At 45.6% G+C, this 23,772-nt stretch overlaps 1 protein-coding gene across 5 annotated transcripts in view; it reads left to right on the forward strand.

Annotated features, from left to right (window-relative positions):
- Positions 1–23,772, forward strand: part of tusc3 (tumor suppressor candidate 3) — a 921,641-nt gene that overhangs the window by 570,176 nt on the left and 327,693 nt on the right. For all 5 annotated transcript variants that reach the window (XM_085970510.1, XM_085970520.1, XM_085970545.1 and 2 more), the window contains one exon: positions 22,722–22,785. In XM_085970510.1, the coding sequence (XP_085826636.1) occupies positions 22,722–22,785 (64 nt within the window). The remainder of the gene's footprint in view (positions 1–22,721; positions 22,786–23,772) is intronic.

Below are 23,772 nucleotides of genomic sequence, written 5' to 3' on the forward strand. Positions count from 1 at the left end.
TAAGCAGCTCTTAGTTAGGTCTTCGATTTGTTGATCGATTCCCGGCCACCACACATAAGCCCTAGCAAGGCTTTTCATTTTCACTCCCCCCAGATGACCTTCATGTAGCTCATTTAGCACTCTCTCCCTTAACTTGGGTGGAATCACCACTCTGGATCCACACATCACTGTCCCCTGGCATACTGACAGCTGTTCTCTTCTGGATGAGAATGCTGGCAACAGTGAGTTGCCATGTGTTGGCCATCCCCTCACCGTCAATTCATATACCTGTGACAGCGTCGGATCATTGCGGGTCTCCTTCTCTATATCCGCGTTTGTTACTGGCAATCGTTCAATTATTGACGAATAAAATATCTCGATAGGGTCCACTGCTGGTGCTTCCTCCACAGTAGGCAGTGGCAGGCGCGATAGCTCATCAGCATTCCCATGCTGTTTTGTGCCTTTATATTCTATTTCATATTGATTCGCCCCTAGAAACAGGGACCATCTTTGTAACCGCTGTGCAGTCATCACTGTAACGCCCTTTTTAGGATTAAAGATGGAGACAAGTGGTTGGTGGTCAGTCAGCAAGGTGAACTTCTGCCCATGCAGATAGTGGTTGAATTTTTTTACTCCCCATACTAGGCGGAGGGCCTCCCTGTCAATCTGGGTGTAGTTGCGCTCGGCTGAGGTTAGTGATTGAGACGCAAAGGCTACTGGCCTCTCCAACCCGCCTGGGAATTTGTGCGACAGCACCGCTCCAATACCGTAGGGTGATGCATCACATGCCAAACGAATTGGTAGTGCTGGGTTGAAATGGGCCAACACCTCTTTTGATGTGATCAATTTCTTACACTTCTGGAAAGCTCGTCTACGTTCGTCATCCCACTTCCATGGTACCCCTGTTTGCAGTAGGGTGTTCAGCGGGTGTAATACCGTGGACAAATTTGGTAAGAACTTGTGGTAGTAGTTTACCAGCCCGAGGAACGACCTCAGTTGTGACACATTTGCCGGTGCTGGAGCCTTGGCTACTGCCTCAATCTTGTCAGGGGACTTATGTAACCCCTCTTCATCGATGACGTGGCCACAATACGAGATCTGTTTCTGGAAAAACTCGCACTTGTGGCGATTAGCTCGTAGCCCATACTCCTTTAATCTGGTGTGCACCTTCTCCAAGTTGGAGAGGTGATCACCGTCATTTTCGCCCGTGACCAAGATGTCGTCCAAATAACACTGGGTCCCTGGAATCCCTTGCAGGACCTGATCCATCGCCCTTTGCCAGATAGCCAGAGCCGAGGCTACTCCAAACACCAGCCGGTTGTATTGATAGAGACCTTTATGAGTGTTGATCGTAAGGTAATGTTTCAAAGCTTCTTCTACCTCCATTTGCAAGTACGCCTGGGCTAGATCAATTTTGGTGAAGCGTTTACCTCCAGATAGCGAGGTGAAAATATCCTCAATTCGTGGAAGCGGATTGCACCGTGTGAAGGACTGGGTTCACTGTCACCTTAAAATCCCCACAGATGCGGACCTTCTTTGGTTCCCCAGGCGTATTACTCAACGACCTCTTCATTACAGGAACGATGGGTGTAGCCCACTCGCTCCAGTCCACTTTGGACAGTACACCTGAACGTTCCAACCCTTCCAGCTCTGCTTCAACAGCTGGTCTGATCGCATAAGGCACTGGTCTGGCCTTCAGAAACTTTGGGCTTGCATTTTCCTCTATTTTAATCGTTGCTGTTATTCCTTTTAATGTTCCTAGTCCCTCCTGGAACACTTCTTTTGCGTCAGTTAGCATTTTTGACAGTCGTCCAGGTGTGACGTCGTCATCCTTTTTGGCCTCAACCTTCAGTGCCTGTATGGAATGCCAATCTAATTGTATCTTCCGGATCCATTCACGTCCTAGCAGTGGTGGTCCTCCATTTGGCAATACATATATATCCATTTTAGATATTTCCTGGCCTTTATATGTCACTTTCACCCTTATTTTTCCTTTGGGGTAGACTTTTTGCCCCGCATACGTCTTCAAGACAATCTCTGTAGCTTTCAAGGGCATGTGTGAAAATAGCTGCTTGTAGTCTCTTTGATTTATGACTGTTAGAGCTGACCCTGTATCCAATTCCATTTCCACTTGGACTCCGTCTATCTTGAGTGTAACCCAGATAGTCTGGTGATCCTCCATTTCGGTTACCTTATAATCATAATCAACTTTATTGTCATTGTTAGTGCACAAGTGCAGTACAACAAAATGTAGGCTTGCGGCTCCCGAGAGTGTACATTTAGATTAAGACATTTAAACAGTCAACATACATTTGGCTTGTAATACATTAACATAAACATAACCATAATAAAGTGCATTGGCAGTTGTGCAGGCTTTAGAGTTTATTTGTGGAGTTCAGTAGGATGACAGCCCTGGGAAAGAAGCTGTTCCTAAATCTGGTCGTACGGGTGCGAATGCATCTGTAGCGTCTCCCAGATGGCAGGAGGGCGAACAGACTGTGGCTGGGGTGGGTAGGGTCTTTGATGATGGTCCGTGACCTCCGTAAACAGCGTTTCTGGTATATGTGCTCTATGGTCGGTAGCCGGGTGCCGGTAATGCGTTGGGCAGTTTTGACTACCCGCTGCAGGGCTTTCCGGTCATAGTAGCTACAGCTGCCATACCATACTGTGATACAGTTCGTCAGGATGCTCTCTATTGTGCAGCGGTAAAAGTTAGAGAGGATCAGGGGTGACAGGTTACATCCCTTCAGCCTCCTTAGGAAATATAGGCGCTGCTGGGCCTTCTTCACCAGAGAGGAGGCGTTGAGGGACCAGGAGAGGTCTTCCGTGATGTTGACTCCGAGGAACTTAAAGCTGTCCACCCTTTCCACCACAGCCCCATTGATGTGAATGGGGGTGTGACTTCCGCCTTTAGACTTCCTGAAGTCCACAATGATTTCTTTGGTTTTATTGATGTTAAGGGCCAGGTTGTTATCGGCGCACCACTTCACGAGATGCTGGACCTCCTCCCTGTAGGCTGACTCATTGTTGTTGGTGATCTGGCCTACTACCGTGGTATCATCCGCAAACTTGATGATGGTGTTGGAACCATGAACAGCCACACAGTCATGGGTGAAGAGGGAGTAGAGGAGGGGGCCCTATCAGAAAAGGACCTTACGCTGGACAAAGCTTTCAGTATGGCAGTATCACACGAAGCAGCCGCAAGGGGCGCTACAGTGATACAACGGAGACCGCAAGAATATGGCACCAATGAAATGTCCTATGGAACAGGGAAGTGCTATCGCTGCGGCAGAACAACACATGTAGTTTCAGACAACCCAGCTCCTTGCTTCCGGAGTCTGTGTCACTTTTCCGTTCATCTGAACCACTGTCCATCACCTGGTGTACCTTTTTGTACTTCTCCTGTGGAGATTTCTTACTGTTGGTTTTCTTCCCAGAACTGCAGACTCTTGCTATGTGTCCTGCTATCCCACACTGTCTGCACACTTGGTCCTTGAACCAACAATCTTTCTGGTCATGTGTTGTTCTGCCGCAGCGATAGCACTTCCCTGTTCCATAGGACATTTCATTGGTGCCATATTCTTGCGGTCTCCGTTGTATCTCTGCAGCGCCCCTTGCGGCTGCTTCGTGTGATACTGCCATACTGAAAGCTTTGTCCAGCGTAAGGTCCTTTTCTGATAGAAGCCGTTTCTGGGTTCCTTCACTTTGTAGCCCACACACAAACTTGTCCCTTAACGTGTCTGCTAGACCCGCTCCAAACTGACAGTATTTCGATAGCTTGCGCAGTTCCGTTAGGTACTCAGCATTGCTTTCGTCTTTGTGTTGGTTCCTTTTATGGAACTTAAATCGTTCTGCTATCAGCAGCGGTGTGGGGTTTAAGTGGTCCTGTAGGATTTCTACTATGCTTTCAAAATTCTTGTTTACCGGCTTCTCTGGGGTTATTAGATTTCGCAGTAACCCATAAGTTTTTGCACCCATGGAATTTAACAGAACCAGTGCTTTATTAGCATCTGGCACTTCATTCGCCCTGCAGTACACCTCAATACGTTCCACATATGTCGCCCAATCTTCGACTTTATTGTCGAACGTAGAGATACTGCCACTCTTCGGCATCCTTGGGTGTGCGTTAACTATCACAAATGGCGCCTCCCGCGCTTCCCCTTCTTCTCCGCTGGCACAAAATGGCGTCTCCCGCGCCTTCCTTCTTTCCCGCGCTCGCCCTTCTTCTCCGCTGCGGCTTCTAAAAATGGCGTCTCCCGCGCTCTTCCTTCTTCTCCGCGGCTCAATGGCGTCTCCCGCGCTCTCCCTTCTTCTCCACGGCTCAATGGCACCCCCGCGCTCTTCCTTCTTCTCCGTGGCTCAATGGCGTCGCCCCTTTCTTCGCCCCGCGGACCCTGTTCAGCCTGTGAGCACTGGCTGTGCTATGCACGTTCTTTTTATATTTTTCGACGCCACTCAGTCTAGAACCCGGCTGTTTCTTACCCTCTCTCTCTCCGGTTTGTTTTATTTTCCTCAACCCCGCTCGGTGTTCAACCCCCGGCTGCGCCCTGCGCTCTTCACCCCTGTCTTACCCCGTCGACGCTGCTCGGCTCTCTCTCCGCCGTCGGTCGGCTCCAGCCGCCGCTGTTCGGGAAGGGTCTGTGCTGGACCTGTCGTCGGTCTCTTACTGCTTGTTGTGGCTGGGGAACCAAGCCCGGCTCTCCACAGCCTCCCCTGCGAAGTTAGATCTCTGCCTGACTGCTGGGCGGTTGCTTGTGGTCGACGCCCGTGTTCCTGGCCTCGACAATTTTTTTTTTTTTTATGTTGCAGTTAGATTCGAATCGCCACTCGTCGCCACTGTTGGATCCGTGGTTCAGTGGATATGCTATTATTAAATAATCACACGGATGCTGTACATTAACAAATAACAGGTCTTTACTGGAGGAGGGTAGTCTCTAGACTGGGGGTACAGAGGCACGCACAAAGCTTATATACCGGTGTGGTCACTGCCGGTACTACAGTATACAGGAGCTGTAAAAGTAGTTCTGACTTAAAGGCACATACACTACAGAAAGCAAAGAGTTGGAATAAACGGGTCTTTTTCCGAGTGGCAGGCAGTGACTAGTGGGGTACCGCAGGGATCAGTCCTAGGACCCCAGCTATTCACAACATATATTAATGATCTGGACGAGGGAACTAGATGTAATATCTCCAAGTTTGCAGACGACACAAAGCTGGGTGGGCGTGTGTGCTGTGAGGAGGATGCTGGGAAACTCCAGTATGATTTGGACAGGTTGGGTGATTGGGCAGAAGCATGGCAGATGCAATATAACGTGGATGAATGCGAGGTTATCCACTTTGGTGTCAAAAACAGGAAGGCAGATTATTATCTGAATGGCAACAGATTGGGAGAAGGGGAAGTGCAACGAGACCTGGGTGTCCTTGTGCACCAGTCGCTGAAGGTAAGCATGCAGCTGCAGCAGGCGGTTAAGAAGGCAAATGGTATGTTGACCTTCGTAGCGAGAGGGTTCGAGTACAGGAACAAGGATGTCTTGCTACAGTTGTACAGGGCCTTGGTGAGACCACATCTTGAGTATTGTGTGCAGTTTTGGTCGCCTTATCTGAGGAAGGATGTTCTTGCCATGGAGTGAGTGCAGCAAAGATTCACCAGGCTGATACCTGGGATTGCAGGAATGACGTATGAGGAGAGATTGGGTCGGTTGGACTTATACTCGCTGGAGTTTAGAAGAATGAGAGGGGATCTCATTGAAACTTATATAATTCTAACAGGACTAGACAGACTAGATACAGGAAGGATGTTCCCGATGGCCGGGGAGTCCAGAACCAGGGGTCACACTCTAAGGATAAGGGGTAACTCATTTAGGACAGAAATGAGGAGGAATTTCTTCACCCAGAGAGTGGTGAACCTGTGGAATTCTCTACCACAGGAGGCAGTTGAGGCCAATTCATTAAATATATTCAAGAAGGAGTTGGATATATTTCTTAAGGCTAAAGGGATCAAGGGATATGGAGAGAAGGCAGGGACAGGGCACTGAATTTAGATGATCGGCCATGATCTCATTGAATGGCAAAGCAGGCTCGAGGGGCCGAATGGCCTACTCCTGCTCCTATCTTCTATGTTTCTATAGAGAGAGAGGGAATGGGTAAGGGTGCAGGAATGTCAGTGTCAAGTGAGATGTGGAGGAAGAGCTTGTCAAAGCCAAGTGCTGGTGAGGAGAGGCAATGGGGATCTGATTGAGGGTGATGTGAAAATCATACTCACTTTTCCAGTGCGCAGAAGGTTATGAAATCTCTTCCTGCACTGCAGCTAGGTTCTGCGGCACATAGACAAAGAGTTGACTTCCTGGGCCACTTGCATCCACACAGCTTTCGTCTGCTGGGGAGGCTTCTTCCTTATTTTCTCTTGCTCCCTCCACCAGAGTTTGCAGGGCGGCGTCATCGAACCTTGGTACAGACTTTGGCCTACTGCTGGACATATTGACTGGAGGAATCAATCACAGCAAAGGGCATAAGGTTTGCAGTTTGCAGAAGAAGCAAGGCTGCTTGCAGACCTTAAATCCACCAGCACTGATGTTGTCATCGGAGGCGACTTTCAGGATGGAAAACTAAGTGGGCCGGGGTTCCCACACGCTGGAAATCAATTGCCCAATTAGGTGAAAATCGCATATTTTTCCCACATCAAATTGGAGTCGGGTGGCTAACACGAAAAGCAGCTGACACGCCCCCAGCCCGCCCCAATGGCAAAATCGAGCCCAGTCTTTCTGGAGGGACTCCTGGCCCTCTGGGTAGAGGAACTCTCTTCCACTTTCGACCCCACCCCGCCCCCCCCCCACCCTGCACATAGCTCGTGCGAGACCCTGTGTACTCTTTCCCTTACTCATTGAGCCATTTGTGTTGGTGCTGAAGCACTTTTACCATTTTTTACATGCAGAAGGCAGTTCAGCTTTAAGAGCTGAAGACTGCCATTTTGGAATGATTTTTAAAAATATTTCGGAATGCAGTTGAGATCTAAAGGCTAAAGACTGCCTATTTTTAAATGATTTTTATTTTTTTTAGAAGGCATTTCCTCTTTAAGGGCTCAGACTGCTTTCTAAAATAACAGCTTTGCTTTAAGAAAAGGCAGCCTCGCTCAAGGGATGCTATGGCCATGCTACGTTGGGCCTCCTGCTGAGTGCACAGCCTGAGGCAGCGTGTTCCTCACTGTGCTGTGTGTTCCAATCATTCAAATCAGCAGGCAGCACCTCGCAGGCAGCACCAAAATAACGATGCTGTCTGCAATCTTTTCATGGGTGCGAGCAAACCTTGCCCTGCGGTGGCACCGCCTGTTTACGGGCTTTATCGCATTTCTAGGCCTCTGTTTCATTTAATGCATTTGGTGAATTTGAATTGCACGACAATTCAAATTTTTGGGGGCATAAACAGCTTTGAATTATCAGGAACAGACTAGTATTTTCTGCAAAATATAAACTAAGGGGGTGAAATGCCATTCGAATTTTCCTGCTCATTCGCTGTCACTTCGGCAGAAGAGCCACAAAAACCGCTGAAAAACGGCGATATGCTGTTCATCCCATTTTTTTCTCACCTTTCCACAGCTCTAACACCAAGTTACAGTAGATGAGCAAGAGAGCCCCTGTGGAAATTCATCCTCTAAGTATTTTGTGAAATCAGTCACCGTACATAAAGAAAATCCATTCTTCCTGGTTCAATTTCATACAGCAGAATGTAAATGTGTACTCTTGGAGAAGTGACTCTAGTCTTGCAGTTGCACACTGCTAAATTTTGTATCCCAAAAAAGAGCAATAACATGCTTCTTTTTTAAAAATAATATATATTTACTTCGGGAGTGAGTCGTACTGTAGTTTGAAATTACACCAGCACAGAGGAAAGAGCTGAACATTTCTTTGCGTTGGCTAATAGGAGCTCCCGGGAGAAATCCATTTTGGAAGTCTCAGCCGATCTCCCAGTAGACGATGGTTCACGGCACAAATGAAAATAAATAACTGAAACTGTTCAGTCAGCAGGACAGAGAGTACTTTGACATTTTAATTCCTATGCAGACATATACCTGTAAGATGGTTTAATTATTAATTTTTAATGAAAACTTCAAGATGAAAGAAATAGGTTACTCAGTAGGGAACTGTAAAATGCAGAACTTATTCTGTGAGGAAGAACTCAATTATACAGGTCTTCCCCACGAGTGGAATAAATTCTGAATTGCAGTCACCCCGAGTTCTATGTCCACAATACATTTTATTTAGTTTTTAAAAAACCAAAAACCCTGTATTTATAAATGATGTAATTATATTAATTAGGAAAAAACACAGCCTGTGCCACCACACATGCTGTAATAATAACAAACTTTTACTTACATTCATTTAATTTATCCAGAAATGAGGCCCGTGGTTATCTACTAAGCTATTTACTATCAAAATGCAGAGCAACAGGTCCATTTTTTTTATATATTTGCCTGATTGAAATTGTAATCAAATCATTGTTTTGCATTTACCAGACAAAATGTGTGCATGCTTAATTTGCAAAATAAATGGAAATTTTCCTCCTGAAATATGTTGCTACTGAAGCTGAAAAAAGCTTGTAATCTACACAAGTTGGGTCCTGTTTTGCTATTGAGACAACCAAAGTATTGTAGCAGGGGCCACAAATAAAACATTTGGTGAGTGCAATCTATAGACTTTTAAAATGTTATTTCTCTAGGGCTCAAATAACATATCTACTTGAAAGCTCAATAACTGTAGTCTGGGGTCACCATTCATTACATCATTGGAACAGAATTTTATGATGTCACAGGAGGTATCCAGACTGCCTCCAATATGTACCACAGTTTTAAAGTACAAAATAGGAAACTGTAGGATGGTAAAGAAGCATAGCAAATAACAGCATACCAATGCAAAGGTTCCCTATGCTACATTATAAATGACAGGAAACCCCACTCCCAGATATATGTTTTGTTACACTTGGGATTATGTACAATTGATAGGACTTACTTGCCTTTGAAGTTCACAAAGTAAAACAGTGATGCCCCTGATCTCAGTAGGTGTACTGAAAGAGAACCTGGTTCTCAGACATCAGTTGCAATCAGTAAAACACATGCACAAATGCAATATCTTACTTCAACAATAACATTTCTGTACATATTGAGCACTATTTTAAAAGTGCTCCTTACGTAAGATCTCGGGGTACTTGAAAAAGTGAAAAGAAGGTGGATACAGAACAGGAGAGAAAGGGAAACAAGAAGATTAAAGCTGGAGTCTGGAAGTTGAAAGCATTGTTGGTGAAGGTGTTTATGGACAAAGTTCCATAAGGCAGTGGCACAAGGATCTATCCTAGCCCCTCCCCTACTTCTTATCTACATGCTGCCCCTCGGTGATGTCATCCGAAAACACATCAGGTTCCACATGTACGCTGACGACACCCAGCTCTACCTCGCCACCACCTCTCTTAACCTCTCCACTGTCTCTGATTTGTCACGCTGCTTGTTCGACATCCAGTCCAGCAGAAATTTCCTCCACTAAATTTGTTTTGGGTCCCGGCCAGAAACTTAATTCCATAGCCACCGACTTCACCCTCTCCCTGGTCACTATCTGAGGCTGAACCAGACCATTCGCAATCTTGGCATCCTATTTGACCCCGAGATGAGCTTCCAACCACATATCTGCTTATCCCCTCCATCACCAAGACTGCCTACTTCCACCACCTCTGTAACATCGCCCGTCTCCGCCCCACCTCAGCTCATCTGCTGCTGAAACCCTCATACATGCCTTTATTACTTCTAGACTTGACAGGGGAGAAATTCGGTTACATCCTGTTTGGGGGCAGTAACCGAATTAGCGCCAGCCATTTAGCGTCCGGCGCAGGAGTACCGCCCCGGCCGCTAAATTGGGCTTACTGCCTTGGCAAGGAAGTGGAGCGCTATCTCGGGCGCTCCACTTCCTCTCGGGGCGGTGTTTGGGGTGCAAAGCGCGGTAGCGTTAGAGCACTACGCGGCTGCTCCATGTAGCGCTGACGCGTTTCATCGCCCCTCCCCTTCCATTAAAGAGGAGGGACGCTGTCCGCTCTGCAGGCTGTTTGACAGCCTCCACTAGCTCACCAGGGCGGCATGATGCCGTGGCCGCAGCCCAGCACCAAGACACGGTGCCGCACTGCGCAATGGCGGCCATGGCCCACGCCAAGGGCTGCCACAAGATCGGCCAAAACAATGAAATGGCGGTGTGGGGCGCAGCTGGGCTTCTCCCTTAATTACCACCTCACGAGCGGATGTCAGCCTGGTTCACTGACATTGCCCGCGGCAGTTACGCGGGGCACAGCTGAATTTCTGCCATGGGGCGGTAAGGGGCCACGGCGGGGCGCTAAGGGGTCGCGTTGCTCGGCGATGACATCATCGCCGGTGGCGCTGCGCCATGGGGCACAACTGGCTACCGCCGCCGCTAACCTGCTGAATTTTGCGGGAGGCGTCAGCGGCGCTGCTCCCGGGCACTAGGGGGGACGCTAATGGGGCGCAAACCAACCCAATTTTTCCCACGAATATTCCAATGCTCTCCTGTATTTATAAAATTATTTTAAAAAATCATTTTGTTTACAAATATGTATTTGGGTTCAAAAAGACTCGTGAAAATTGAGTGGCCCTTTGTGCACATGCTGTGAATAGGAATTTTGCAAAATGGTGAATTTAGCCCAGTTCCAGCTGCCATGGCCTCATCTGTCCCTATTGATAAGTTTATGTTTGCACTTTGGATTCATGGATCGCAAAGCTCATATATGCCTGAATAGGACCATATAAAAACTGCTCTAAACCTTAAAACCTATCTCTTTGACCAGGTTTTTAGTCACCTGTCCTAATATCTTGTTAAAATGTGTTTGATAATTGCTCCTGTGAAGTACCTAGGATCGTTTTGCTACATTAAAGACACTATATAAATGGAAGTTGTTGTTAGAGTAGATGAAAGACTGGGAGTGGAAAATGAAGATATGGATCAGCTTTTCTTGAAGAAAACGGAGAAGCAGAGATGGGTAGATAGGTGAAAGAAAACAGTCTTGGTCATGGACCAGATACAAGGAAGATAATTCATCTTGGGGCCAAGTAGGATGCCAAAGCTTCTTAGACACAATCGTGTATATCACTTATAGAAAAAGTGACCAGAAGGAAATAAAATCAAATTTTCCAGAGAATATTGATGTTCCATTTCAAATAAGGAGTAGTGACAGTAGATATAAAAGTACACATTTAAATAAATCCAGGAATCTTCATCCAACGTTAAAATCCCATCACGTTCAGTGGAACAAATCATGGATAATAGTTTTCAAACTGGATTGTTGGCACATTTCAATTACTGTGACTACCCGTGTGCAGTGTACACCTACATTAAAAAAAATCAACCTTCCAATAAAACACACCTACGCACAAATCATGCACATTGCAACTGAAATTGATCTAACGTTAAATGATTCATCTCTAAAGTATATTCTGAGCTTTTATCATGAACTTTCATGTTACTCTTCAGGCACGGTATAATTTTGAAAATACACTAATGTTTTCTATAATGGGAGCTTATTGGATTGCACAGTCTGTTACTGCAAAAATACAAAGTCAATTGACTCATTCCAATATATTCATATCCACCAGTTTGACTGACGAGAACAGGATTTTTTTTAAATAATGTGTTTTCTCTATTTCAGCTCTGCTCTTCTGAAGATCACCCTGGGTCATACTTCCACAGCACTGGCAGCTCTCCAGTGCCTTGCCCAAGTGGCAGGTCCTTTGACAGTGGGTGGCATCACAGTCAGATCTAATTTTTTCCCCACTGAATATCTGCCCAGATGTACTTTCCAGCAGAAGTTACTGGGTAGCAACCAGGAGTGGGAATCCTGGTGGATTTTTCCTATCTCTCGCCCAGAGACAGTAAGGTCAATTGTAGTGCTCCTACCACTGCCCACTTGAGATTTTATAACTCAATATAGACCTCCTAGGTTTGTACAGCTTAGTACCACACTAATTGGGGAATTTACCAACAGAACCATTGGGGGCATGGAAAATAAAAGTTTAAAATTAAACATAATTATTCTGAATCAAATTTGGCTCTTTTACATTATGAAGGTTATTTCTTCACAATTCTAGTAGCAGTGCACAAGCAAAACATTTCCTCTGTCCAAACAAAATAATGCAACCTAAAGATTGTAAGATTGATTTATTGTTGAAAAGTCTTGCTCTGGTCTTGATGTGTTGTCCTAGCTTAAAATGCACACAGTCTAGATTTCCCTTGAGTTTGTAACAGATTGCATAATAAGCCAACCTAAAGATTAAATATAAAGCTGACATTATCTCTTGATGCTTCAGTATCTGCTATTATCTGCTATCTTTGGTTTATTTCCCAAAAAAATAGTTTACTGATTTGGTTTTATTCTAGAACTTCTCCACCCAGGCAGTCTATTCCTCTGACTCTGGCTTTTTGTGCATCCCCTCCCTTCGCCCACCATTGTTCTCTTACTCTCACATCAGCTGTTTGCCTCAAATAATTTCCCAGAACTATAGCAAGCAATACTTCTTTCCTGATCTATAATCCTGGATGCATTATAAAAAGCTTTCCCCACTTTAATCTGAAGTATTATATTTATTGCAGTCTATTTTGGGATAGTTAAAATCACCCCATATTATTGCCCTGTTGTATTTAAAAATCTCTCTGATCTGTCTGCAAATCTCCCCACTGTATCTCACCTCTGGTATTTGGTGGCTTAAAGTTCAAACCAAGAATTGTATCATTTCCCTTCCTATTTCTTAACTCTTTCCATATGGATTCTATCTTATTGCAAACCCCACCCTTATGTTCGAGCACTTTGATAGAACTATTCATTAACACTGCCACTTCAGGAGGTTAGAGGCAGGGTCAGATGGACGGGCAGAGGTCCCGCCCTGCTGCTAATCTGCCATTCAAAGGAAAATCCAGCCGCTAAGATCTTTACAGAAATTCCAACTGTCTTCTGATTGAAAGAGTTTCCTGTTGCCAGTATTTTTCACCAAGACTAAAGAATGTAATCACGAGCCTTATTTATTGGGGTAGTCGTTCTTTTAATAGATATTTCAAATATTGCTTTTATTATCTTTGGTGATCACAGACTTTTAATGCAGAATTTTCCATCAGCACATTAAATCGATGATAGGATATATATTATACATGTTCTATGGAATAAAGGCTTGATTGTTTGAGCAGTCAATTCTTATTCCATGTATGAACCACCCATATGTCTGTGGACATTAGTCATTCAGACATATGGGTCCTTGTGCACCGGTTGCTGAAGGTAAGCATGCAGGTGCAGCAGGCGGTTAAGAAGGCAAATGGTATGTTGGTCTTCATAGCGAGAGGATTCGAGTACAGGAGCAAGGATGTGGCTCCGGAATGCCGCCGCCAGTCTGTGAGATTAGTAAGCTGATGATAAACTGATATCAATGGAGTATGGCAAACATGGTAGTGGCTTTGACTAGCAATACATTTTCTGTCTTTGGATTTACTGGTGCATGACAGTAGTGTTTTAAGCAGTGGTAGGATTCAACCAATATGGCTTCTAAATAACTGATGCCGCAGTAAAAGTTAATATAGACTATTTTTTTTAAAAACTTGCTAATTTCTTTTGCAATTGCAGAGGTGTTATGAAAATTTAAACTGCTGTCCCACTTAAAACTAATGATTATGTCACAAAACATGCCTTAGCAGTAGAGTGACAGAGAATTAAGTGTGGACATACTAGAGTAGAATTTCCAATCATTCATGTTTAATTAACAGCTGTTAACACATAACCAATGGGGAGATCTTTAACACACATTTTCTGCCCATTTAGTGGCCCATTCAATTTTCTGATTGTGTTTTGTGTAGTGTATGTATCCGTCTACCTTTAAGAAAACCATTGTATGTAACCGTTCACCTTTAAGAGAACTATTTTAGGTGTGGCACTACTTTGTTGGCTTCTGTATACTGTAATACCGATGGTGACCACACCGGTATATAAGTGCTGTGTCAGGATTTATTTGGCAGATTCGCCCTGACCTTCGAATAGTAAAGTCCTGTTTTAAGTTACTCTGGTAGTCTGTGTATTAATTAACTAAACAACCCACAGACTTTACAGTGGCGACGAGTCCAATCGTACCCTGCGGCAACAATACATCCGAAACAGTTAACGAGCGTCGAGAAGAGGCAACCGCCCTCGTCATTCTGCTGGGAGAAAACTCGAGTCTGCAGAGCTGGAAAGGAGGAAGAAATCAGAGACAAAGACTTCCATCAGCAACAGGCACTGACTGTCCCTTCTGCCACGGTGAGGAGTGAGCCGATCAGCACGAGAAGCAAGCCGGCCACGGTGACTGTGAGTAAGGGAAAAGTAAAAAGAATAACCGGAGGATAAGGGCGGTGCACTCGACCACGGTCGAGGGGGAAAGGAGCCGGACAGAAGTCGGGCCCAGAGGCGCTGAGACTGGGGCAGCGTGGAGCAAGGAAGCCGCGGTACAGACAGGCTGGGGACGCAACGGCGTCGTGAGACAGCTAGACCGCGACCGACAAAAAAGGCCGGGCAGCGACCGAAGCCACGAAGCGCTGCGACCGGGAGCGTAGGCGCGGGAAGATATAAAAACTCAGCCGCAGCCAGGGAGGGAAGCACCGGACTGCGAGAGGGCTGGGAGGCACGATTGGGAGCCGAGCGAGCGGGAGAGGCAGAGCCGACCAAGGGAGACTGAGCGAGAGCCAGTCCAGCGGCTGAAACTGTTCGCCGTCAACGGGGTGTACCCAGCGCCGGTAGAGCCGAGCGAGCGGGAGAGAGACAGAGCCCGAGCAAGGGGAACTGAGCAAGAGCCAGCCCAGCGGCTGAAACTGTTCGCCGTCAACGGGGTGTACCCAGCGCCGGTTGCCCTGCCGAGAAAAGGGAAAGCACTGAAGCCGATGCGCAGGCTGTGAACCTGAAAGCCAGCGGCCGTCACCCGTGGGGAAAGTGTACCCCTCCCGCCAGGGGAAGAAACGCGGGAAGCCGCCATTAGGCGGAGAAGAAGACAGAAGCGGGGAACCGCCATTGAAGTGGGCGGGGAGAGAAGATAAGCGCGGGAAACCGCCATTTTTGCGGGAACCACCACCTTGAAGAAAAAAAAAGAAAATTTAAAGAAATAATCCGTGGTGTTATCAGGAAGAGAGGAAGATGCCTAAGCGTGGTAACATCAACGATTTTAATTCCGAGGTAGAAGACTGGGCCACGTATGTGGAACGCATTGAGATCTATTGTGAGGCCAATAAAATAGAAGAAGATGACAAAGCTATAACCTTGCTAAACTCGATGGGCGCGAAGACATACGGGCTCTTGAAGCATCTACTAGCACCAGCTAAACCGGCGGATCAGACTTTCGATGATATTGTGACTGTTCTGAAGGATCACTTGAACCCCACACCGTTGATGTTGGCGGAACAATTCAAATTCTATGCGAGAACGCAAAGGAAAGATGAAAGCAACGCAGAATACTTGGTCAAACTGCGTAGACTAGCGAAACACTGCCAGTTTGGAGGGAATCTGACAGAGGCATTGCGAGACAAGTTCGTGTGCGGGTTGTCAAAGGAAGGAATGCAAAAGCGACTACTCAAAGAGAACGACCTTACACTTGACAGGGCTGTCCTTATTGCAGCATCGCACGAAGCCGCAGTGAAGGGAACTGCGGAAATGCAGCTAAAGGCAGCGGCACTCAGTGTGGATCAAATTTCCTCGAGTACAACAAAATGCTATCGTTGTGGGAAGACAACACACGACCAGAACCAATGCTGGTTTAAGAACCAGGGATGTAGGAAATGTGGCAAACTGGGTCACATAGCTAAGGTATGCCGGTCAGGAAAGAAGACCAACAACCAAAGGAAGCCATCACAGGAAAAGTACAACAAGGTACACAAGGTGGCTGAGAAGAGTTCAGACGAACAGAATTCGGACTCAGACCCAAATGGCCAGGAGCTGGGCAGTCTGAGAATTCTCAATGTGAGTAAGGAAGCTGACCTACAAACTATCTGGGTCATGCTAAAAATAGCTGGAGTCCAAGTGAAAATGGAGTTGGACACTGGATCAGCTCTATCAGTCATAAATCGAAGGGATTACCACCGGCTATTCTCACATATACCCTTAAGAGATACCAAGTTCGTATTGCAGACATACACGGGGCATAAAGTATACCCCATGGGGAAGATAAGAGTCAAGGTGAGAGATGGGGGTAAAGAACACCCAAGAATGAACTTATACGTACTACCTGAGGGAGGACCACCACTTCTGGGACGGGAGTGGATCAAGAAAATAGACATGGAATGGCACTATCTAAAAGCCATAACGAGTGAGGACTCGGTGCAGACAATCAGCTCAGATTCTGAAACGGATGACGATAAGACCAACCCAAATATGAAAGACAAGGCTAAAATGGACTTGCCGACTAAGCTTGGAAGAATGAAGGCATGCATAAAGGCTTATGCTCCAGAGAAGAACAAAGTTTCAGAACAGAACTCCACCGAACAACGACAACATAGTTTGACAGAGAATTCTGAGTCTGTTCAGTTTACGGACATATCCATGACTGACGAACACCGAGCTCGCACTCAACTTTATTTCAAATTACGACAGCAAGTAGAACAAGTGAGTTACCGTCTCGAACAAGAGATGAAAACAATGAAAAAGTTCAATGACACCGAATGGGAGAATCTGGAAAGACAACAGAAGCAGCTAGCTCAAGCAGAGAGCGACCATAGAGCCATTGTGACCAATTACCGATCACATCTCCCTTATGCTGTTCAGGAGTTAGAATATTTGCAGGAAGGAGCAAATGAAGAGGAATCTTCAGGAAGCCAGGATTTTATTCCCGTTCTTCTCTACGACTCCTTACAAGCAGAGTTTGAGAAGTTGAAGGAACAGTATGAACAGGCCCAGGCTACAATCCTGGAGGGGATTAACTCGGCAACCTCCGAAAAGCTAGTTTCAGTAGAAGCATATGAGCAACTGAAGGTTGAACATGAGCAAGAAGTCCAAAGGCTGCAGGAAATTCTTGATGAGCTCAAGGCCAAGACAGACTCATCGGTAGAAGTTCCATCCATAGATGAGAAATTAGAGGTGAAAGACATGGCAGAACATGAAAGACAAGATGTCCAAGAACTCATAAAAATATTGAAGGAAACCCAAGACAAATATGAGGCGGCAATGACCGAGGTTCAACAACTTGAAGAACAGATTCAACTGGGAATCCTTTCAGTGGAAGAAAAGGAAACTGTAAGAAACACAGAGACTGTAAGAATGGCCCCTGAACATGAGCTAGAGAGCATCAAGGCGCAACTTCTCCGAGCGCTGAAAGCCAAAGTACAAGAGGAAAAGAAGGTGAAAGCATTGGAGGAAAAGGTGGATGAAATGGAGAAGACTCTGATCCACAGTGTTCCCGTGGAAGAGTTAACGGTCAGCCAACTCCTTCATATGCTGAGGGACAAGACTCTGCAATGGTAACAATCTGAACACGAGCTTCAATCTTCAAAGGGAAGGAGTTCGGAGCTCTCAAAAGTTATGGAAATAGCTGAGGTTGCAACACAGATTTTACTGGGATGCCAAAAGTACGCTGAATCACGTCTATGTGAACAACAGAATGTTGAAACAGCTGCTCCAGTAGAAGGATTGAATAGCCCGATCAATCAATCCCCAATGGAAGGGGAAGTATTGAAATCACAAATGAGGTCATTAGTGAAGGATTTGCAGGAAACCCAGGAAGAGCGGGATGAATATGAACGCATGAAGAAGTCTCTTCAGGAAAGATGTCTAGGGAGGGAACACAGTCGGCTAACGTCCAGTTGGGTAAGGAAGAAGTAGCAGGCCCTCTCGCTAGACTAGTTCAGGATGACACCGAATATTACCATGACCTGTTGAGTGACATGGAATATTACGAGGACTTGGTCTGCCCAGCTTGTGATGAAAACTCCCAAAGTGCAGAAATCAGGATGAAGCACTTAAAGTCTAAGGAACATAGGGAGATGGTGGCACTACAGCTGGCAGCTGATAAGGGAGCCCCAAGAGCCTCCAAGAAGCAGAAAAGAAAAAGACGAAGCAGAAGGTGATAACCATCTAAATCATTATCACTTCTACCAGATCATGTACGTGGGCCCTACGAAGGGAGCCAAATCAGTTGGCAAGTAGGAAAAATTACCAAGGCAGTCCAGCTGTTTGTAAAAGTCAGCACTGCTGGTTCAGCAGGATGGAAGTTCAAGCTGTTAAGTCAAGGGAAAGACTATTGGATGAGTCACGCTAGCAATGTGAACCGGCAACACCACAGAGATGTTGTTCGGACCAAGTCAAGGCCAGAGACTGAATCTGTGAACTGTTCCCGCAGAGACTGAATCTGTAAACTGTTTCCCGCATAGATTATACCTGTGAATTGTTTTACATGAAGTTGAATATATGTTATGTTTAATGGGGGACTAAGTATGTTGTAAGCTAAAAAGGGAGGATTGTAGTGTATGTATCCGTCTACCTTTAAGAAAACCATTGTATGTAACCGTTCACCTTTAAGAGAACTATTTTAGGTGTGGCACTACTTTGTTGGCTTCTGTATACTGTAATACCGACGGTGACCACACCGGTATATAAGTGCTGTGTCAGGATTTATTTGGCAGATTCGCCCTGACCTTCGAATAGTAAAGTCCTGTTTTAAGTTACTCTGGTAGTCTGTGTATTAATTAACTAAACAACCCACAGACTTTACATTTTGTATTAGTGGCGTAAGCTAGTACCATAATAATATTTACAAGCCCTACTGCATGTATATACTTAGTGCCTCTTACCGCCGTGCTCTCCGCCAGTGCCTTTGTGTAAAGTGTGAATTTGTAACCCTAATCTGATGCTCATCATAAGTGCTATCTGAGTGCTGAGGTGCCACTGTGTCTCAGTATTAGCCTCTTGGGACTGAGGTGGCCATTGTTTCATGGCAGCTAGGCCTGAGAAGGACCTACCTTACTGTAAGGCTGACATACTGACCAACTCAAGGACAGCTTCTTACCATAGCTGCAAAAGTTACAATAGGACACCCCAAACCCTATTTCTCATCTCACACACACAGTATACACACAGTATCCCCACAGTGCAGATAGAGGCCATTTCGGCCCATCGAGCCTGCACCGACACATATCCCACCCTATCCCTGTAACCCCACGTATTTAACCCCCTAACATTAAGGTCAATTTAACATAGCCAAATCAACCTAACCTGCACATCTGTGGACATCTCCATGCTGCCCCTCGGCGACATCATCCAAAAACACAATGTCAGTTTCCATATGTATGCCAATGACACTCAGCTCTACCTCACCACCACCTCTCTCGACCCCTCCACTGTATCTAAATTGTCAGGCTGCTTGTCTGACATCCAGTACTGGATGAGCAGAAATTTCCTCCAACTAAATATTGGGAAGACCGAAGCCATTAGGCAGTGATGTAAGAAAACTACTAGGCACTTAGTCTGAGTATTAAACAAGGCTTTAATCAACTGTTTTTCAACATGAAGATCTAGTTGTGTCCTTCACTAGTTCCTGTTAAAGAATGTCCTGTGCAAGCTGGGCCCATACCCAAGTATTTATGCTCTCCCTGGACAGCGCCACCAGCAGGCCACCCAGTATTACTTCATAAGTCATTTCCACATGAATGACAAGATTCATGTCAGGCAGGATTTTCATTGGGCCGTGGAGGTGGGATTGGAGGGGTTAAAATCTCGAAATCGGGGGGCACAAACCCGTCCCACCCCCAACCTGTCTCCATGCCAGTTTCAAAGGAGGCGGATACCCGACCTGTGCTGGGAGCCGCCTCCCCGAGGCGGGAAGCGGATTAGTGCCAATTAACTGCCTGTTAACAGGTAGTTACAGGCAGTTTTTAGCCTAATCCCTATTTTTATTGCTGAAGTGTGGGATTCCTGATGGCTCCAAACCACGCCAAGTTAGCGAGGTGGACCGTCGGGCTGAAGGGCTTGGAGGTTCCAGATGTCCGTTGTTCAGGTGAGTGATGAGTGCATGAGTGCAGAGGTAAGTGTGTTTGGTGTGTGTAAAGTGTTTAAAGAAGTTTTACTTACCTTTTCTTACCTTTACAGCCTTCCGTCCTTCAGGTCTCGGGAGTCCCTCATCTCACCGGCACAGAAAGCAGAATGGCCGCGAGCTGTCAAAAGTTGCAGCATTCAGCTTTCTGTTCTGAAGAGATCTCTAAATCAGCCTGAGAGGAAGGAATTAATTTGGAGTACAGATTGTCAGTGCTTGATAGCTTCAAAAAGCTGTCAAACGCTGATATTTCATCTGTCAAAAGCTCTTGACAGATGAAATGTCAATCTGTGACGTCACCTGTTGCCGGGTGGCCCTTAATTGGCCTGTTGAGTCCACTGGGTGGGCTCAACAAGGTCAATCAAGTGAAAATCGCGTGGGTTGGCCACAACTCGATGGAGGCGGGACTACAACCCTGAAAGTTGTAGTCCCGCCTCCTACACGCCTCCAGTATTAAAATCCAGCCCTTTGTCTTCGGTCCCCGCCACAAACTCCGCTCCCTAGCCACCAACTCCATCCCTCTCCCTAGCAACTGTCTGAGGCTGAACCACACTGCTCACAACCTTGGTGTTGTATTTGACCCCAAAATAAGCTTCCGACCATATATCCGCTCCATCACTAAGACCGCCTATTTCCACCTCCATAACATCGCCCGCCTCTGCCCCTGCCTCAGCGCATCTGCTGCTTCAACCCTCATCCGTGCCTTTGTTACCTCTAGACTTGATGATTCCAACATACTCCTGGCCGGCCTCCCACATTCTACCATCTGTAAACTTGAGGATATCTAAAACTCTGCTGCCCATGTCCTAACTCGCACCAAGTCCCGTTCACCCATTACCCCGTGCTAGCTGACCTATATTTGCTCTCGGTTTAGCAATGCCTCGATTTTTATATTCTCATCCTTGTTTTCAAATCCCTCCATGGCCTCGCCCCTTCCTATCTCAGTAATCTCCTCCAGCCACACAACCCTCCCGAGATATCTGCACTCCTCTAATTCTGGCCTCTTGAGCATCCATGATTTTAAATCGCTCAATGGTGGCCCTGCCTTCATCTGCCGAGGACCTAAGCTCTGGAATTCCCTCCCTATAACTTGCAAGCACCTGTGTGCTGTCCACACCCTCAATCCCTTGAGGGTCCTGGCTAGAGTTGGCGTGTGTACAGCAACCTTGAAATGAAGACTCCTTAGTGGATCCTGCTTCTGTCGCATGTTTGCTGGTTGATCAGAGGCGTGCATGAGAGCTGTCCATAGGGTTATTTCTGACATGGGTAAAAGAATGAAACAATGAGGGGGCAATTTTGCCAGCCCTGGGGAGGCGGGACTGCCGGGAAAATGGTAGAATTTGGGGGCGGGTGGCAAACCCGCCCCCAACCTGCCTCCATGCCATCTTCCTAGAAGGCGGGTAGCCGTCCCGCGCCGGGTCCCGTCTCCTTGAAAGCGGGAAGGGATTAAAGCCTATTAACTGCCTGTTAACAGGCAGAAAATAGGATTATCCCCTTTTTGCCCTCACAAGTGTGGGCTTCCCTAAGGCTCCGAAACTCGCCAGCGAGGTGAGGCGAGAACTGCGTCTGCGGGGGTCGGGTGCAAAAGTGTGGTGTGAAGGTAAGTGATGGGTGCAAGAGTGTAGAGGTGAGTATCTGAGGTAAGTGCTAAGTGTTTTTAAAAATGTTCTTTTGTTTCTTCTTGCAGGCTTCAGTCGGTGTGTATGCGGAGACTGTCGTAACTCCGTGTTACAGATGAGAGATGGCGTTGCATTCTCAGATGCAACAAATATCTCATTTCTGCAAAAGAAAGAAGTTTGATGGGGTCTTGTATGCAAAACCTCATCAAACTGCAGAGATTGTCACTGTTTGACAGCTTCACAGAACTGTCAAACGATAACAATTCATCTGTCAAAATTTTTTGACAGATGAAACGTCATATGTTGACGTGCTCTGCAACCGGCTTTGCCTTGATTGGCCTGCTAAGCCCGCTGGGCAGGCTTAACAAGGTCAATCAAGGGAAAATAGTGGGGATTGGCCACAAATCGATGGAGGTGGGACAGCGACCCGACAAGCAGCAGTCCCGCCTCCAACTCGCCCCCAGTCACAAAATCACCCCCTGAGTGTGTAGCCTTGTCAGTGACTATGTGCCAGTGATGTGCAGAAAGGTTTTGTGCCAGTGCCATCAGGAGAGGTTTGTTAAGAAGGTCCTTTCTGGAAGAAAAGAAAATGGCAACCATATTTTTAGGTTTCATTTTCTTGAATGTGTATTGCATTTAATGAATTTTGTTGTCATTCAAAATTAAATATGTATATTTTTTAAATCTCATTTTATATTTGTAAATGTGTTACTAGTTTGACTCTGTGGTCACGATTTCCCAGCCATTGTTATGAATGGGCTAGGTGTTTCCCTCATCAACCAAGAACATAAAACTGTTTGAGGCACAGACAGCTGTGCAGTTGCCATGAATGTTGCTTCATAGCATTTGACTTTGGTGTACTGTGTCTTGAAGAATAGCTTTCCTCTGTGAGGCATGATCTAGCAACCCTCTCAGCAACCATTGAAACTTGCCCAGTCTGGATAAGTTGCAAGTTATATTTAAAAGTAACAAAAATAGATATAATTTCTGTTAATTATTAATTATTTTCTAGGACATTTGATCTCCCATTTTTGTAATATTTGAATTCATTATTTTCGCAGAGTTACATCCACGGGAGCAGCCAAGCTCAATTTGTTGCGGAGTCGCACATCATACTTCTGCTAAGTATCCTTTGAAATATCTGTCCTGAAGTAATAAGGTAACCTTGAAGCAAATGAAAATCCAAGTTCACATTTGCACTTGGAAAGAAAATATATGTTAGCGACTTTGAAATGTGTGTCTAAATAGTAACTGAAAACTACATTATAGGAAGTTTGACTGTTAAAAAAAAGTTTGATAAAAAGTGAAAAACCACCATCAGCAGTGAATTATTAATGAGATTTTAAATTATTCCATTGATTGTCTCTTCTGCTTAACTTAGGCATTACATACAGTACTTTACTCAGGGAGCCATATGTGACACATAGACTACATTTCAGTTTCCACTAAATTCATATTATTCAATTGTTTTCCTCCCAGAGGAGGTTCCATTGACTGACTGACTGTACCTGTTCTGTCTTTTTATACATTAAGGTTTCCTGCCTTTTGGCTCAGTGTGGATTCAGAAATCAGTTGGCAGCGAACTCAACTGGAACTGATTAAATTTTGAGTCAAATGTTACCATTATTAAGAAAAAACAGTTCTCCAAACTGACAGAATATCAGTTTTATAGACATTATATAGTAGAAATTACATTGTTTGAAATCTAAAGAAAATCTAGTTTCAGATGGTTATACTAATCTCTTGTAGTTTAAAATACTATTTTTTGGCAACTAGTACAATAGATTTATACATTTACATGTTAAATGTTTTTTCTCTTGCTGACTCCATTGTCTCAGTCTCCCTTTCTTCCTCACTTGTCCCTTACTGTCCCCATGATCTCATTCTGAGGGATAAATTGGTCCTTGTCGTGCCTGTTTTTGGGCAAAAAGTTTGCATTGGGGAGACAACTTTTGGGCTGCAATGTCCCCTGCAGGCAACTTTCAAAAGTCCTAGGCAGCCGTCTGAAACCGGCATTAGGTGCCTTGAATTTGCAAATCAGTATCCGAATGCCTGTTTTATGACCCTGCATGAAATTCAACATCAACTGGGAAAAGCATGCACTGCAATAGT

Source organism: Somniosus microcephalus, chromosome 2 (assembly GCF_052327205.1).
Source record: "Somniosus microcephalus isolate GS21.2 chromosome 2, FLI_Smic_1.0, whole genome shotgun sequence".
NCBI classification, from domain to species: domain Eukaryota; kingdom Metazoa; phylum Chordata; class Chondrichthyes; order Squaliformes; family Somniosidae; genus Somniosus; species Somniosus microcephalus.